The 17,004-nt window shown below is 46.5% G+C and overlaps 1 protein-coding gene across 1 annotated transcript in view; it reads left to right on the forward strand.

Moving 5' to 3' along the window:
• The window catches only part of tmem221 (transmembrane protein 221), a 21,809-nt gene continuing 4,805 nt past the window's right edge, over positions 1 to 17,004 (forward strand). The window contains exons 1-2 of the mRNA XM_078198630.1: positions 1 to 317; positions 12,793 to 12,878. Of these exons, the coding sequence (XP_078054756.1) occupies positions 4 to 317; positions 12,793 to 12,878 (400 nt within the window). The 5' untranslated portion in view covers positions 1 to 3. The remainder of the gene's footprint in view (positions 318 to 12,792; positions 12,879 to 17,004) is intronic.

A 17,004-nucleotide genomic window follows, 5' to 3' on the forward strand; every position in this document is an offset into this window, starting at 1 on the left:
GTGATGCAGGCAGCGGACAGGAGGACGGCGGAGGTGACAGCTCCCAGCCCGGGGTGCCTGTCCCCGGACCGCTGCCTGGCCTCGCTGCTCCTACTGGCGGCCCTGGCCGCCCTCATGTCCCTGCTGGCCGCCAGCCTCTTGCTCCGGCAGCCGGGCGAGGGTCTGTCGCCGGTGCCCGGGGCGCTGCCTCGCCGCCCGCTACGCTCCGTCTCGCAGGGTCTGGCGTCTCTCTCGGTCACTCTGAACCTGTGCTGCCTGCTCCTGGCTCTGCTGCAAGGATACCTGGCCGCCGAGCTCTGCGGGGGAGAAGCCGACAGGTAAAAGGACACCAAAAAATGCTCCCAACAAAACACCCTGCACTGTCAGTGAGCAGGGAGATTGCCGTGTGTGTGAGACCCAGTTAATCTGCCTCCATTGATGCTGCAAAAACCGATACTGGAATCATAGAACGCAGGAGGAGGCCATTCGGTCCATCACGCCCGTGCTAGCTCTTTGAAATTGCCATCCTTTTTATTTCTAATCAAAAAGGGATATAGGGAACAGGTGGGGAGGTGGATTTGAGATCAGCCATGATCTGACTGAATGGCGGAGCAGGCTCGAAGGGTTGAATTTGCCTCCTTTTGCTCCTAATTCCTATATTCCTATCCAATCAGTGCCCAGTGGTTTGCATTTCTGTAGCACCTCTAACGTTGTAAAACGTCCCCAAGTTGCTTCATAACAGCGCTGAACATGGGGTGGCACAGTGGCACAATGGTTAGCACTGCTGCCTCACAGTGCCATGGACCCGGGCTCGATTCCAGCCTTGGGTCACTGTTTGTGTGGAGTTTGCGTGGAGTCTCCCCATGTCTCTGCGGGTTTCCTCTGGGTTCTCCGGTTTCGGCCCACGGGTTAAATAGATTGGCCATGCTAAATTGCCCCTTAGCGTCCCATGATGTGTAGGTCAGATGGATTAGCCATGGTAAATGGTAAGTGGGTTTCCTCCAGGTGCTCCAGTTTCCTCCCACAGTCTAAAAGATGTGCTGGCTAGTTGCTTTGACCTGAACAGGCGCCGGAGTGTGGTGACTAGGGGAATTTCACAGTAACTTCATTGCAATGTTAATATAAGCCTTACTTGTGACACTAATAAATAAACTTTATTTTATAAAAAGGGTTATGGGGATAGGAGCTGGGTGGGATTCTCTGTCAGAGTCGGTCCAGACTCAACGGGCCGAATGGCCTCTTCCTGGAGTCTATGGTTCATAAGGAGATATTAAGGGACAAGTGATCAAAAACCTGGTCAAAAAGGTCAGTTTTAAGGAGCATCTTAAAGGAGGCGAGAGAGGGAGGTGGGGAGGTGTACGCAGAGAAATCCAATGGTGCAGCGAGATCTTGTCAGCCTGGATCTTGTTCGTCTCTCTTGTGGGGACCTTGAATTGGATTCAATTGGGTTTTGAATTTGGTTTCTGGAGGAAGCAAGGAATGGATTCAAGTTTAAAAGCAAAGTACTGCAAATGCTGGAATCTGAAACAAAAACAGAAAATGCTGGATAATCTCAGCAGGTCTGATAGCCTCTGTGAAGAGAGAATAGAGGTCAAAACTGATGAAGGGTCATCTAGACTCGAAACCTTGGCTCTATTCTCTCCCCACAGATGCTGTCAGACCAGATGGATTTGGGTTTGCCCGGTCCACCCTGTGCACTGGCTTTGTAACTTTAAGGATTGAATTAAAAATTAAAATAAGAAAAAAATCTCTGAAGAGGCCAGATCAGGAGAAACTAGGAGACTCTGGAGAATTGTAATGCTGGAGGTTACAAGTTCGAGAGGGACACGGCAGTGGAGGGATTTGAGAGCAAGGATTGAAATTCTAAAGTTGAGGTGTTGCTTAACTGGGAGCCAATGTTGGTTAGCCAGCAGGTAACAGAAGCAGGGATGAGGGTTTCAGCAGCAGATGACAGTGGGGACAGAGTTGGACAATGTCACAGAGGTGAAAATAAGCAGTCTTACCGAGGGCGTGAAAGATCATTCTGAGGTCAAATATGACCAAGGTAATGAATGATGAGTACAAAGTTGTCCCTGCCCGGGCTTTGTAGTATTATGCACAGGATTACCAGATGTGGAGATGCCAACGTTGGACTGGGGTGGGCACAGTAAGAAGTCTCATAACACCAAGAAGAAGAAGGAGGCACATAACATGCATAGGCAGCTGGGATCAACTGAATCCTTTGAAGAGTATAGTGGGTGTAGGAGTAGAGTTAAGAGAGAAATCAGGAGGACAAAAAGGGCACACGAGATTTCTTTGGCAGATAAGGCAAAGGAGAACCCAAAGAGCTTCTACAAATACATAAAGGGCAAAAGAGTAACTTGGGAGAGAGTAGGGTCTCTTAAGGATCAACAAGGTCATCTATGTGCGAATCCACAAGAGATGGGTGAGATCCTAAATGAATATTTCTCATCGGTATTTACTGTTGAGAAAAGCATGGATGTTAGGGAACTTGGGGACATAAATAGTGATGTCTTGAGGAGTGTACATATTACAGAGAAGGAGGGGCTGGAAGTCTTAAAACGCATCAAGGTAGATAAATCCCGGGACCTGATGAAGTGTATTCCAGGACGTTGTGGGAGGCTAGGGAGGAAATTGCGGGTCCCCTAGCAGAGATATTTGAATCATTGATAGTCACAGGTAAGGTGCCTGAAGATTGGAGGATGGCAAATGTTGTGCCTTTGTTTAAAAAGGACTGCAGGGAAAAGCCTGGGAACTACAGGCCGGTGAGCCTCACATCTGTGGTGGGTAAATTGTTGGAAGGTATTTTGAGAGACAGGATCTACAGGCATTTAGAGACGCAAGGACTGATGAGAGACAGTCAGCATGGCTTTGTGAGTGGAAAATCATGTCTCACAAATTTGATTGAGTTTTTTGGAGGAGTAACCAAGAAGGAAGATGAGGGCAGTACAGTTGATGCTGTCTACATGGACTTTAGCAAGGCCTTTGACAAGGTATCACATGGTAGTTGTTGCATAAGGTTAAATCACACAAGATCCAGGGTGAGGTATCTAAATGGATACAAAATTGGCTTCTTGGCAAAAGCCAGAGGGTGGTTGTAGAGGGTTGTTTTTCAAACTGGAGACCTGTGACCAGCAGTGTGCCTCAGGGATCGGTGCTGGGTCCACTGTTATTTGTCATTTATATTAATGATTTGGATGAGAATATAGGAGGCATGGTTAGTAAGTTTGCAGATGACACCAAGATTGGTGGCATAGTGAACAGTGAAGAAGGTTATCTCCGATTGCAACGGGATCTTGATCAATTGGGCCAGTGGGCTGATGAATGGGAGATGGAGTTTAATTTAGATAAATGCGAGGTGATGCATTTTGGTAAATTGAACCAGGGCAGGACTTACTCAGTTAATGGCAGGGCTTTGGGGAGAGTTACAGAATAAAGAGATCTAGGGGTACATGTTCATAGCTCCTTGAAAGTGGAGTCACAGGTGGACAGAGTGGTGAAGAAGGCATTCGGCATGCTTGGTTTCATTGGTCAGAACATTGAATACGGGAGTTGGGACGTCTTAAGTTGTACAAGACATTGGTACGGCCACGCTTGGAATACTATGTGCAATTCTGGTCACCCTATTATAGAAAGAATATTATTAAACTAGAAAGAGTGCAGAAAAGATTTACGAGGATGCTACCGGGACTTGATGGATTGAGTTATAAGGAGAGGCTGGATAGACTGGGACTTTTTTCTCTGGAGCGTAGGAGGCTGAGGGCTGATCTTATAGAGGTCTATAAAATAATGAGGGGCATAGATCAGCTAGAAAGTCAATATCTTTTCTCAAAGGTAGGGGAGTCTAAAACTAGAGGGCATAGGTTTAAGGTGAGCGATACAAAAGTGTCCAGAGGGGCAATGTTTTCACACAGAGGGTGGTGAGTGTCTGGAACAAGCTGCCAGAGGTAGTAGTAGAGGCGGGTATAATTTTGTCTTTTAAAAAGCATTTAGATAGTTACATGGATAAGATGGAAATGGGCCAAATGCAGGCAATTGGGACTAGCTTAGGGGTTTAAAAAGAAAAGGGCGGTATGGACAAGTTGGGCCGAAGGGCCTGTTTCCATGTTGTAAACCTCTATGACTCTATGACCAGGTTAAAGTCCAATAGGTTTATTTGGAATCACGAGCTTTCGGAGCGCTTCTCCTTCATCAGGATTACCAGAGTTATTCTACTAGTACCGTGGGCGGCACAGAGGTTAGCACTGCTGCTTCACAGTGCCAGGGACCCGGGTTCGATTCCCGGCTTGGGTCACTATCTATATGGCGTTTGCACGTTCTCCCCGTGTCTGCGTGGGTTTCTTCCGGGTGCTCCGGTTTCCTCCCACAGTCCAAAGGATGTGCTGGTTAGGTGCATTGGCCATGCTAAACTCTCCCTCAGTGTACCCAAACAGGTGCCGGAGTGTTGCGACTAGGGAATTTTCACAGTAACTTCATTGCAGTGTTAATGTAAGCCTACTTGTGACATTAATAAATAAATAGCAGTGCGGAAACCTAGACTGATAATCCGGGATGTGAATCTCACCGTGCCGAGATGGGAATTTGAAGGTAGTTTTAAAAATGTAAAGTTGTACCATGAACCTGTTGCACTGATGAAGGTTCATTAGTGACCCTCAAGGAAGAAAACCTGCTCTCCTTACCCAGTCGGGTGATGTGACTCCAGTCCCACACCACAGAATCCCTACTGTACAGAAGGAGCTTGCACCGATGGTTCTCTGAAAGAGCAGCTTATCCAGGTTGGGGGAGTAAATATTGTTCAGGTCTCCAGGGATCACTGCACCACTATCTTCGAAATAGTGACCGTGGGATCTTTCATCTCCTTCTTTGAGGGTGGACAGTGTAGGTTTAATGTGTCATCTGACAGATGGCACCTCTGGCATTGCTTCCACTGAAGTGTGGTGCCTCAATTATTGCTGGTGTGTCACTTGACCGCAGCGGAGAGTGAATCCATGCACTGAGCCAGAAAAGGAAAGAAGTAAGCTTGTTAAAGAATGAAGTGCTTTGTGGCTTTCACCGAGACCTGATTCTATAATCAGGTCACTACGTGGGGGGAAAGCATTCCGTTGCGTGAGCAGCGAGTTTAATGAGTCACAGTCTTTGTGTGAGACTTTCTCCAATAGGAAGACCCCCCTCCCAGGACAGGCCTCTTACAATGGGAGCCAGGTTGGCTCAGATCAGAGAGAACGTGCCACCTTAAACCTGTCCATTCTGCAGCCAGTGCTGATTATGAATGAACCCTATTAAACAGAATATCAGTGCGTGCAAACTTCCTTCGATCCATCACCAATCACTGCTTTCCCACGGACTTTGTTTGACAGGAGTTCAATTTGAATCACAAGTTTTGCTGGGGATTGTCTTGGTTCCAGCTTAGAAGGGACCCGGAAAGAGGAGAATGAAACAGAGCTTATAAAAGAGAGAGTATTGGGTGAAAGGTCTCGTCTGGTCACAGTGTAAAGAGACGCTGTAAAAATATTTCTCCTCCCGAGTATTTTTGTAAACAATGTCCAGCACTGAAATGCATTTACGTAGCGCCTTCAACACAGTAAAATGTCCGAATGCACTTTAGAGGAGTGTCATTAGACAAAATTTTATAATGAACCCGTTAAAACGACTTGCCTTTATATCCTGCTTTTCGCAACCACTGATGTCTCAAATTACTTTACAGCCAATGAGGCACTTTCGGAGTGTAGTCACTATTATAATGCAAGAAACAGTAAGAAGTCTCACAGCACCAGGTTAAAGTCCAACAGGTTTATTTGGAATCACGAGCTTTCGGAGCGCTGCTCTTTCTTCTTAGCTGTCCACTAACCTGATGAAGGAGCAGCGGTCCGAAAGCTCGTGATTCCAAATATACCTGTTGAACTTTAACCTGGTGTTGTGGGACTTCTTACTGTGCCCACCTCAGTCCAACGCTGCCATCTCTGTATCAATGTAGGAAATGTGAGAGCCAATTTGCGCACAGCGACCTCCCACAAACAGTAATGCAATAACAACCAGACACTCTGTTTTTTGTGATGTTGAGAGAGGGGTAAATATTTTCCCAGACACCGGGGAGAACCTCGCTGTTCTTCTTTGAAATATTGCAATGGGATCTTTTTTTTATTCATTCGTGGGACATGGGCATCGCTGGCTGGCCAGCATTTATTGCCCATCCCTAGTTGCTCTTGTTCAGAGGGCAGTTGAAAATCAACCACATTGCTGTGGCTCTGGAGTCACATGTAGGCCAGACTGGTTAAGGACGGCAGATTTCCTTCCCTAAAGGACATTAGTGAACCAGATGGGTTTTTCCAACAATCGACAAATCGACATCTCAGATGTCAGTCTCCAGCCAATTCGATTCACTCCACGTGATATCAAGAAATGGTTGGAGGCACTGGATACTGCAAAGGCAATGGGCCCTGATAACATCCTGGCAATAGTACTGAAGACTTGTGCTCCAGAACTTGCTGCTCCCCTAGCCAAGCTCTCCCAGTGCTGTTACAACACTGGCATCTACCCAACAATGTGGAAAATTGCCCAGGTATGTCCTGTACACAAAAAGCAGGACAAGTCAAACCCGGCCAATTACCTCCCAATCAGTCTACTCTCGATCATCAGTAAAGTGATGGAAGGGGTCATCGACAGCGCTATCAAGCAGCACCTGCTCAGCAATAACCTGCTCAGTGATGCCCAGTTTGGGTTTCGCCAGGGTCACTCAGCTCCTGACCTCATTACAGCCTTTGTTCAAACATGGACAAAAGAGCTAAATTCCAGAGGTGAGGTGAGAGTGACAGCCCTTGACATCAAGGCCACATTTGACCGAGTGTGGCATCAAGGAGCCCTAGCGAAACTGGAATAAATGGCTATCAGCGGGCAAATTCTGTTGGTTGGAGTCATACTTGGCACATAGGAAGGTGGTTGTGGTTGTGGAGGATCAGTCAATATAGCTCCAGGAAATCTCTGCAGGAGTCGCTCAGGGTAGTGTCCTAGGCCCAACAACCTTCAGCTACTTCATCAATGACCTTCCCTCCGTCATAAGGTCAGAAGTGGGGCTGTTCGCTGATGATTGCACAATGTTCAGCACCATTCACAACTCCTCAGATACTGAAGCAGTCCATGTTCAAATGCAACAAGAGCTGGACAATATCCAGGCTTGGGCTGACAAGTGGCAAGTAACATTCGCGCCGCACAAATGCCAGGCAATGATCATCACACTCTAACCACCACCCCTTAACATCACTGAATCCCCCATTGTCAACATCCTTGGGGTTACCATTGACCAGAAACTCAACTGGACTCACCACATAAACACAGTGGCTACAAGAGCAGGTCAGAGGCTAGGAATACTGCAGCGAGTAACTCACCTCCTGACTCCCCAGAGCCGATCCATCATCTACAAGACACAAGTCAGGAGTGTGATGGAATGCTCCCCACTTGCCGGGATGGGTGCAGCTCCAATAACACTCAAGAAGCTTAACACTATCCAGGACAAAGCAGCCGGCTTGATTGGCACCACATCAACAAACATTCAATCCCTCCACCACCGACAATATTGCATATCTTGTAGTGTGCACTGTATACAAGATGCACTGCAGCAATTCACCAAAGGTCCTTAGACAGCATCTTCCAAATCCACGACCACTTCCATCTAGAAGGACAAGGGCAGCAGATACATGGGGAACATCACCACCTGCAAATTCCCCTCCAAGTTACTCACCATCCTAACTTGGAAATATATCGCCGTTCCTTCACAGTCGCTGGGTTAAAATCCTGGAACTCCCTCCCTAACGGCATTGTGGGTCAACCCACAGAACATAGACTGCAGCGATTCAAGAAGGCAGCTCACCACCACCTTCTCAAGGGCAACTAGGGATGGGCAATAAATATTGGCCAGCCAGCGACGCCCATGTCCCACAAATGAATTTTTTAAAAAGTAAATTCTTAGTTCCAGAGATTTTTTAGTGAATTCAAATTCCACCATCTGCCGTGGTGGGATCGAACTCAGGTCCCCAGGACATTAACTGACTTTCTGGATTAATTGTCCAGTGATAATACCACGAGGCCATCGCCTTCCCATCTACCCAGACAGGCAGATAGTACCTCAGTTTAAAATCTCATCCAAATGACTGCACCTCCAACTGTGCAGCACTCCCTCAGTACTGCACTGGAGTATCCGCCGTGATTTTTTTGTTTAAAGTCCTGGAGTAGGACTTGAACCTGGAACCTTGTGATTCAGAGGCAAGAGTGCTACCATCTGAATCACAGTTGACAAATATTAGGACAGGTGGTCAAAGCCTGGTCAAAGGGAAGGTTTAAGGAATATCTTAAAAGAGGATAAATAGGTTTAAGGAGGAGCCTGCGTGCAAAAATAGCTCTCCAAACCCAGAGCTGCATCCAAGTTGCCTAATCCAGATTTAATTTGTTCCTTGTTGTGTCCTGGGTTTTTGCCTATTGTACTGCTGTAATGTCCTAACTATGTGAGGGGTGTGAGTTTTGCACAGGAAGGAAAGACTTGGGTTGCATATGTAAATTCAAACTAACACACAACAGGTTATAGAGTCATAGAGTCATAGAGGTTTACAGCATGGAAACAGGCCCTTCGGCCCAACTTGTCCATGCCGCCTTTTTTAAAAAAAAACCCCTAAGCTAGTCCCAATTGCCTGCATTTGGCCCATATCCCTCTGTACCCATCGTACCCATGTAACTGTCTAAACGCTTTTTAAAAGACAAAATTGTACCCACCTCTACTACTACCTCTGGCAGCTTGTTCCAGACACTCACCACCCCGAGAGAGAAAAAATTGTCCCTCTGGACGCTTTTGTATCTCTCCCCTCTCACCTTAAACCGATGCCCTCTAGTTTTAGATTCCCCTACCTTTGGGAAAAGATATTGACTATCTAGCTGATCTATGCCCCTCATTATCTTATAGACCTCTATAAGATCACCCCTCAGCCTTCTATGCTCCAGAGAAAGAAGTCCCAGTGTATCCAGCCTCTCCTTATAATTAAAATCATCAAGTCCCAGTAGCATCCTAGTAAATCTCTTCCGCACTCTTTCTAGTTTAATAATATCCTTTCTATAATAGGGTGACCAGAATTGCACACAGTATTCCAAGTGTGGCCTTACCAATGTCTTGTACAACTTCAACAAGACGTCCCAATTCCTGTATTCAATGTTCTGACCAATGAAACCAAACATGCTGAATGCCTTCTTCACCACTCTGTCCACCTGTGACCCCACTATGAACATGTACCCCTAGATCTCTTTATTCTATAACTCTCACCAACGCCTCATTAACTGAGTAAGTCCTGCCCTGGTTCAATTGACCAAAATGCATCACCTCGCATTTATCTAAATAAAACTCCATCTGCCATTCATCAGCCCACTGGCCCAATTGATCAAGATTCCATTGCAATCTGAGGTAACCTTCTTCACTGTCCACTATGCTACCAATTTGGTGTCATCTGCAAACTTACTAACCATGCCTCCTATGTTCTCATCCAAATCATTAATATAAATGACAAATAACAGTGGACCCAGCACCGATCCCTGAGGTACACCACTGGCCACAGGTCTCCAGTTTGGAAAACAACCCTCTACAACCACCCGTCTTCTGTCATCAAGCCAATTTTGTATCCAATTGGCTACTTCACTCTGGACCCCATGAGATTTAACCTTATGCAACAACTTGCCATGCGTTACCTTGTCAAAGGCCTTGCTAAAGTCCATGTAGACAACATCAATTGCACTGCCCTCATCTACCTTCTTGGTTACCCCATCAAAAAACTCAAATCAAATTTGTGAGACATGATTTTCCACTCACAAAGCCACGCTGACTGTTCCTAATCAGTCCTTGCGCCCATCAACATAATCCTACCCAATAGATGGTGCATTCTCCTGTATTAGTTTACCCAACCACACCAGTGATACTGGTTCAGGGCACTCAGAGTCATAGAGGTTTACAGCATGGAAACAGGCATTTTGGCCCAACTTGTCCATGCTACCCCTTTTTTTTAAACCCCTAAGCGAGTCCCAATTGCCCGCGTTTGGCACTGTACCAAGGAAACAGTTTTTAAAAAACTGGCCAATTTCAGGGACAAATGTTAAGTGGAAACATTTTCCAATCAAATATTTTTTCAGGAGAGCATGACAGCCACGAGGTATCACGAGGAAAATTTATCTTTATCCACTCATTCAGGAGCTGGATCCTTCAAAAGGACCATTAAAAAAAATCTCATTGCACCTACAACCACTTTAAACCTCAACGGGACCACAGAAAACAGAGGAACACTGCTAATGAAAACAAGATGGAAGTTTTCAGGAAGTGTTAGCAAAGGATGAAACGGCTTTGTTTGCACAATCTCCGTTTAACGGCTTCTTTCATAATAATTAGGCCATAAAACAGCAATTGATAAAGGCTATGGTTTTAAAACAAGATATCTCTTCAAAACTTTCATATGGAGCCGAAGCAAGTCACGGCAAGATTCATAAGATAACACAGCTGGCACAGGGAGAGAACCAAGTTAAGCAACTTAACCATTTGAACAGAGTGCCCCCTGGGGCTTCCACAACAAGCATTCCACTGTATAACATGCAAAATCAGCCTCCAGTAAGATCTCCAGGCATTGAATTTCCCCTCTCTACCTCTTCTCTTTGCTCTTCTGAGAGTGCAGTCTCCTGCTGGGTACAGCTTGTAAAGGTTGGTAGGGGCTGAGTGAGTGCATGCAGCGTTTATTGAAGGAGCTGCTCTCTGCTCTGCACAGAATACAAAACTGAAAGTAAAACAGCAGCATGTGACAACACCCTAATGACATCACCTTCAAATCATGTGATCAGCTCTTAAAGCAACCTGCAACCCTTTTAAATATATAAAAACCATCATGTGAATGTTCAGTGTGGGTGTTCCTCACCATAATCCCATAATCAGGATATTGTACGTTCATTCCATCCGCCTGATCAGCCTCTCGGTGACCGAGCTTTAGTGGTCAGAATATATAGAATATCTTGCATATTTAAGTACAATATCCTAGATGCAGAGATATGAGTGACAATCCAACTAACCATGACAATGTGGAATTATGTTGTGGTTCAAGAGCATATAATCTGGGCTGACACTCCCAGTGCAGTGCTGGGGAAGTGCTGCACTGTCAGAGGTGCCGTGAGATATTATACCACTTACCCACTCAGATGGATATATAAAAATCCCATAGCATAATGAGTTCTCCCCAATGTCCTGGTCAATATTTATCCCTCAACAAACATCACAAAAACAGATTGTCTAATCATCATCCCATTGCATTTACAAATTGCTATCTTGTTTCCCAATGTGCAAGTGGCGACACATCATCAAGTACTGAATTGGCTGTTAAGCATCTTGGGATGGATGTCCTGATTTGTGAAGGGTGAAGGGTGTGACTCAGATAGATTCAGACTGTGGGTGGAAGCTGTCCTACTTGGAGCTCACCCGGGTGCCTGTTTAAACTAGGTGGGGGGGGTAGGGGGGTGAGGATTTTCGCTAATGTTCCAAGTGTTTTTGCTCCCTGAAACTCTGGTATTTCTAAGGGTAACGGGGGGGGGGGGGCATGAAGAGCAGGGGGATCAATTGGAAAAGGGGCTGAAATCATTTGGATAAAATGTTCTGCCTCATGTTCCATCTCCCACCCCCCCCCCCCCCTCCACCCCCTCACCCACCACCCCACACTCTGCATTGCAGAATTAACCTCCCATCTGAGGAGGTTCAAGTTGTTTCAGATTCCACAGGAATCAATCGAGTATGGATCCTAATATTTGTCCCTCAACAATCATCAAAACTGATTATCTGTTCATTGTAAGAAGTCTCACAACACCAGGTTAAAGTCCAATAGGTCTAGTTTTCGGAGCGCTGCTCCTTCATCAACGCTCAAATCCTTCCGTGGCCTCTCTCCTCCGAAAGCTCGTGAAACCAAATAAACCTGTTGGACTTTAACCTGGTGTTCTGAGGCTTCTTACTGTGCCCACTCCAGTCCAACGCCGGCATCTCCACATCATGGCTACTATCTGGTCATTATCACATCGCTGTTTGTGGGAGCTTGCTGTGCACAAATTGGCTGGCACCTTTCCTATATTACAACAGTGACTACACTTCAAAAGTGTTTGATGAACTGTGAAGTGTTTTTGGACCTCCTGAGGTTGTGAAAGGTACTATATAAATCTGTCTTTCGCCAGTCGTCACTTGGTGGCCTGGGCGATGCGAGGGCCACGAGCCTGGGAGGTGGAATGTGAGAGGGATGTTTAGTGACACCATCGAGGGAGGCTGTGAACTGCACTTTCCTGGGAAAGCACACACAGGATCACTTTGTGTTTAATGTCACACGGCACTTCACAAGAACATTACCTGACAAATTGGGCACCAGGCCATGGTAGGAGTAGGCCTGAAGAAGCATCTCCAAAAGAGGGAAAAGGTGAGGAGGCAGAGAGGCTTGAGGAAGGGATTCCAGAGCTTTGGGCTTCAGCAGCTGAAAACACGAGCACCAATGTTGGAGCAGTTAAAATTGTGGATGCCTAAGCGGCCAGGAATGGAGGAGAGAAAATATCTCAGAGGGTTGTTGGGTTTGAGGGGCTTAGAGATACAGCAAGGAGAGAGGCCATGGAAGGATTTGAAAACTAGAATTAAAATGTTAATAAAGTTCAGGAAGCTTGTTTGGCCCACACTATTGTAACCATTGGTTTTATAGTGATGGATTATAGATAATCGACCTCAGTAAGGTAGTCAGGATTTTCACCCTGGGTCCATTTCTCCTTTCTCTCCCATTCCAGAACTGGTTGGATTCTGCTGAATAGTCGATCTTCCCGCCATGTGGCCCTCAGCGCGTTCTGTCTGGGTGTCATCGTATATCTGGCAGGTAAGCTATGAAAAAGCAGGGACGGGATCTTTTAAACCTTCCTGTAGGCCACAACTACATCAGTTTGGATCTTTTTCAGGTGAAACACTTAACCAAGGTTCTCTCAGGTGGAAGTAAAAGATTCCATGACAATATTTTGAAGATGAGCAGAGTTCTCCCTGGTGTCCTGCGTCAATATGTATCCCTCGATTAGCATTGCTAAATCCAACGTCCTAACTAATTGGGCGGCACGGTGGCACAGTGATTAGCACTGCTGCCTCACAGCTCCAGGGACCTGGGTTCGATTCCCGGCTTGGGTCACTGAGTAGAATTTGCCCATCCTTCCCGTATTTGCGTGGGTTTCCTTCGGCTGCTCCGGTTTCCTCCCACAGTCCAAAGATGTGCAGGTTAGGTGCATTGGTCATGCTAGATTGCCCCTTAGTGTCCCGGAGTGCGCACATTAGAGGGATCAGCGGGATAAATTTGTCGGGTTACAGGGATTGTTGTTGTGCAGACCCGATGGGCTGAATGGCCTCCTTCTTCATTCTATGAACTATGTTAGTGGTTGGGGTTTTAAAGTAAAAGATATGTTTTGTACACATAGATTCAAAATAACAACAGGTTTATTTATTTTAGGAGATGTTGCTTGAACAGAGTAGAAAATGAAACTAAGGCAGGAGCATGAGGAAAACCCCAAAGGCATCACTATCAAATCATGCGACCGCCTCTTAAACCAATCATGCAACAAATTAAATACGTAGCACGAAAATAGATGCAAGATCATTATCCCAGTGTTGCTTGTGGGTGCTTGCAGTGTACAAATTAGGTCCTGTACATCCACATTACAAGTGACTACACTTCAAAAAGTCCTTCATTGTCTGCAAAGCGCTTTGGGGTGTTCTGAGGACAGGAAAGGAGTTAATAGAAATGCAAGTGTTTCTTCTTGAGTGGGTAACACTCTTACTTTGGAGTCAGCAGGTCAGTCCCACTCCAGACTTAATCCAAGCTGACACTAAGGGCACGACCAGAAGTACTGCTTTTCAGATGGGACATTAAACTGATCCTGTCTCCCTGTGAAAAACGCACCATCTTCCTCATCCCCTGGACAATACCCATCCCTCATTTGTCACCATCAGAACTGTGTGTGAACTATTCATTGGTAATGTGTGGGATCTTGCTGTGTGCACATTTCCAATACAGCAGTGGCCACAGTTCAGAAGTAATTCATTAGCTGTTCAGAATGTGGAAGGTATGATGTAAATGCAAGTTCTTTCTTCCTCCGAGCAACTATGTCACCGTGGGCAGCACGGTGGCACAGTGGTTAGCACTGCTGCCTCACAACGCCAGGGACCTGGGTTCGATTCTGGCCTTGGTCGCTATCTGTGCAGAGTCTGTTCTCCCCATGTCCGTGTGGGTTTCCTCCGGTTTCCTCTCTCAGCCCAGAGATGTGCAGGTTAGGTGGATTGGTTATGCTAAATTGCCTCCTAGGTGTCTTAAGATGCTTAGGTTAGATGGATTAGCCATGGTAAATGTGTGGGGTTATGGGGATAGGGTGGGGGAGAGGGCCTGGATAAGACACCATCAGAGTGTCCGTGCTGACTCGATGGGCTGAAGGGCCTCCTTCTGCACTGTAGGGATTCTATGAATTGTTTCAATGCCTCGTCCGACTGGTCATTTATCATACATGAGCCTGGACTTCAGGCAAGTAGGCTGTGTGGACGTGAGGGGTAAGAAGTAGAGTCACAGTCGATTCTAGTTCTGTGCTTACCTGACACACACACATGCACGAGTTGTTGGTTAGTGATCAAGGGCAGGATTCAGTGTCGCTCAGAGCTGGTCAACAAAGGTGGGTTTGACCAGTAAACCAGCAGATGGCCTTTGACCTTCATCACCCTATGACCAAATCTGGTGACCCCCACCGTTTCACTGAGGCCGATCTGAAAGCAAGCATCAGGGTGTGCTGAGGGGCAGATTTAGGGTTCGGAGCCCAACTGGCGCACTTCTACTAAGGCTGCCAATCACAACGGGGACCTTCAAGGCAATAGAATCTCACTGATGTTGTCCTTGGTCCTTTGCTCTAAAATCTGGACCTCAACGTGTGCAGGAAAATTGTGGGAACAGACCCACAGCCCGCCGCTGTGTGACACAACACCTTGATAAAATCATTACCCTGAAACAGGCTGGGACACTCGCCTCTAGAAATGGCTGAGACGGAATCTCACAGGGTAGATGTAGAGATGTTTCCACTTGAGGGGAAATCCAGAACTAGGAGGTCACAAATACAAGAGAGTCACCAATAAATTCAGGAGCAACCTCTGTACACAGAAAATGTATTTCCAGAGTGGATGGTTGGGATGAATAGCACAGATTGATTTACAGGTAAGCAAGATGAATGAATGAGATTCAACTTATTATTGTCACGTGTATTAGTACAGTAAAAAATATTGTTTCTTGCACACTATACAAAGCATACCATATATACAGAAGGAAAGAGTACAAATGTAGTGTTACAGACATAGCTAGGGTGTAGAGAAAGATCAACTTAATGCAAGGTAGGTCCATTCAAAAGTCTTAATTGCAGCAGGGAAGAAGCTGTTCTTGAGTCGGTTGGTACGTGACCTCAGACTTTTGTTTCTTTCTCCCGACGGAAGAAGGTGGAAGAGAGAATGTCCGGGTTGCATGGGATCCTTAATTATGCTGGCTGCTTTTCCGAGGCACTGAGAAGTGTAGACAGTGTCAATGAGTGGGAGGCTGGTTTGAGTGATGGACTGGGCTTTGTTCATGACCCTTTGTAGTTTCTTGCAGTCTTGGACAGAGCAGGAGCCGTACCAAGCTGTGATACAACCAGAAAGGATGCTTTCTATGGTGTATCTGTAAAAGTTGGAGAGAGTCGTAGCAGACATGCCAAATTTCCTTAGTCTTCTGAGAAAGTAGAGGTGTTGGTGGGCTTTCTTAACTATAGTGTCGGCATGGAGGGACCACGGCAGGTTGTTGGTGATCTGGACACCTAAAAACTTGAAGCTTTCGACCATTTCTACTTCGTCCCGTTGATGTAGACAGGGTCATGTTCTCCTCTACGCTTCCTGAAGTCGATGCCGATCTCCTTCGTTTTGTTGACATTGAGGGAGAGATTACTGTCATCGCACCAGTTCCTCTATCTCTTTCCTGTACTCCGTTTCGTCATTGTTTGAGATCCGACCCACAATGGTGGTGTCATCAGCAAACTTGAAAATCGAGTTGGAGGGGAATTTGGCCGCACAGTCATAGGTGTATAAGGAGTATAGTCAGGGGCTGAGGACACAGTCTTGTGGGGCACCGGTGTTGAAGATGATCGTGGAGGTGGTGTTGTTGCCTATCCTTACTGAGTGCAGTCTGTGGGTTAGGAAGTTCAGGGTCCATTTGCAAAGGGAGGTGCCGAGCCCCAGGCCACGGAGTTTGGAGATGAATTTTGTAGGAATAATGGTGTTGAAGGCTGAGCTGTAGTCGATAAATAGGAGTCTGACATAGGTGTCCTTATTATCTAGCTGTCCCAGGGTTGAGTGCAGGGCCAGGGAGATGGTATCTGATGTGGACCTGTTGCAGTGGTAGGTGAACTGTAGTGGATCCAAGCAGTCCAGGAGACTGGAATTGATTTGTGCCATGACTAACCTTTCAAAGCACTTCATAATGATGGATGTCAGAGCCACCGGCCGATAGTCATTAAGGCACGCTGCCTGGCTTTGCTTTGGTACCGGGATGATGGTCGTCTTTTTGAAACGGATAGGGACCTCAGATTGTTGTAAAGAGAGGTTGAAGATGTCTGCGAATACCCCCACCAGCTGATCCACGCAGGATCTGAGTGCTCGTCTGGGTACCCCATCCGGGCCAGTCGCTTTCCGTGGGTTGACCTTCGAGAAAGCTGCTCTGACGTCTGAATGGTGACCTCAGATACAGCTTCATTTGAGGCTTCTGGGATGGACGCTCGCTGACCTCTTGCTCAAAACGAGCATAGAATGTATTGAGCTCATTGGAGAGGGGTGCGATTTTACTAGCCTTCATCTTGTAGCCTGTTATATCATGCAGACTTTGCCATAGTCAGCGGGGGTCGATGTGGCTAGCCTGGGACTCTAGCTTGGTCCGGTACTGTCTTTTGGCATCTTTGATGGAT

Source organism: Mustelus asterias, chromosome 26, assembly GCF_964213995.1.
Source record: "Mustelus asterias chromosome 26, sMusAst1.hap1.1, whole genome shotgun sequence".
NCBI classification, from domain to species: domain Eukaryota; kingdom Metazoa; phylum Chordata; class Chondrichthyes; order Carcharhiniformes; family Triakidae; genus Mustelus; species Mustelus asterias.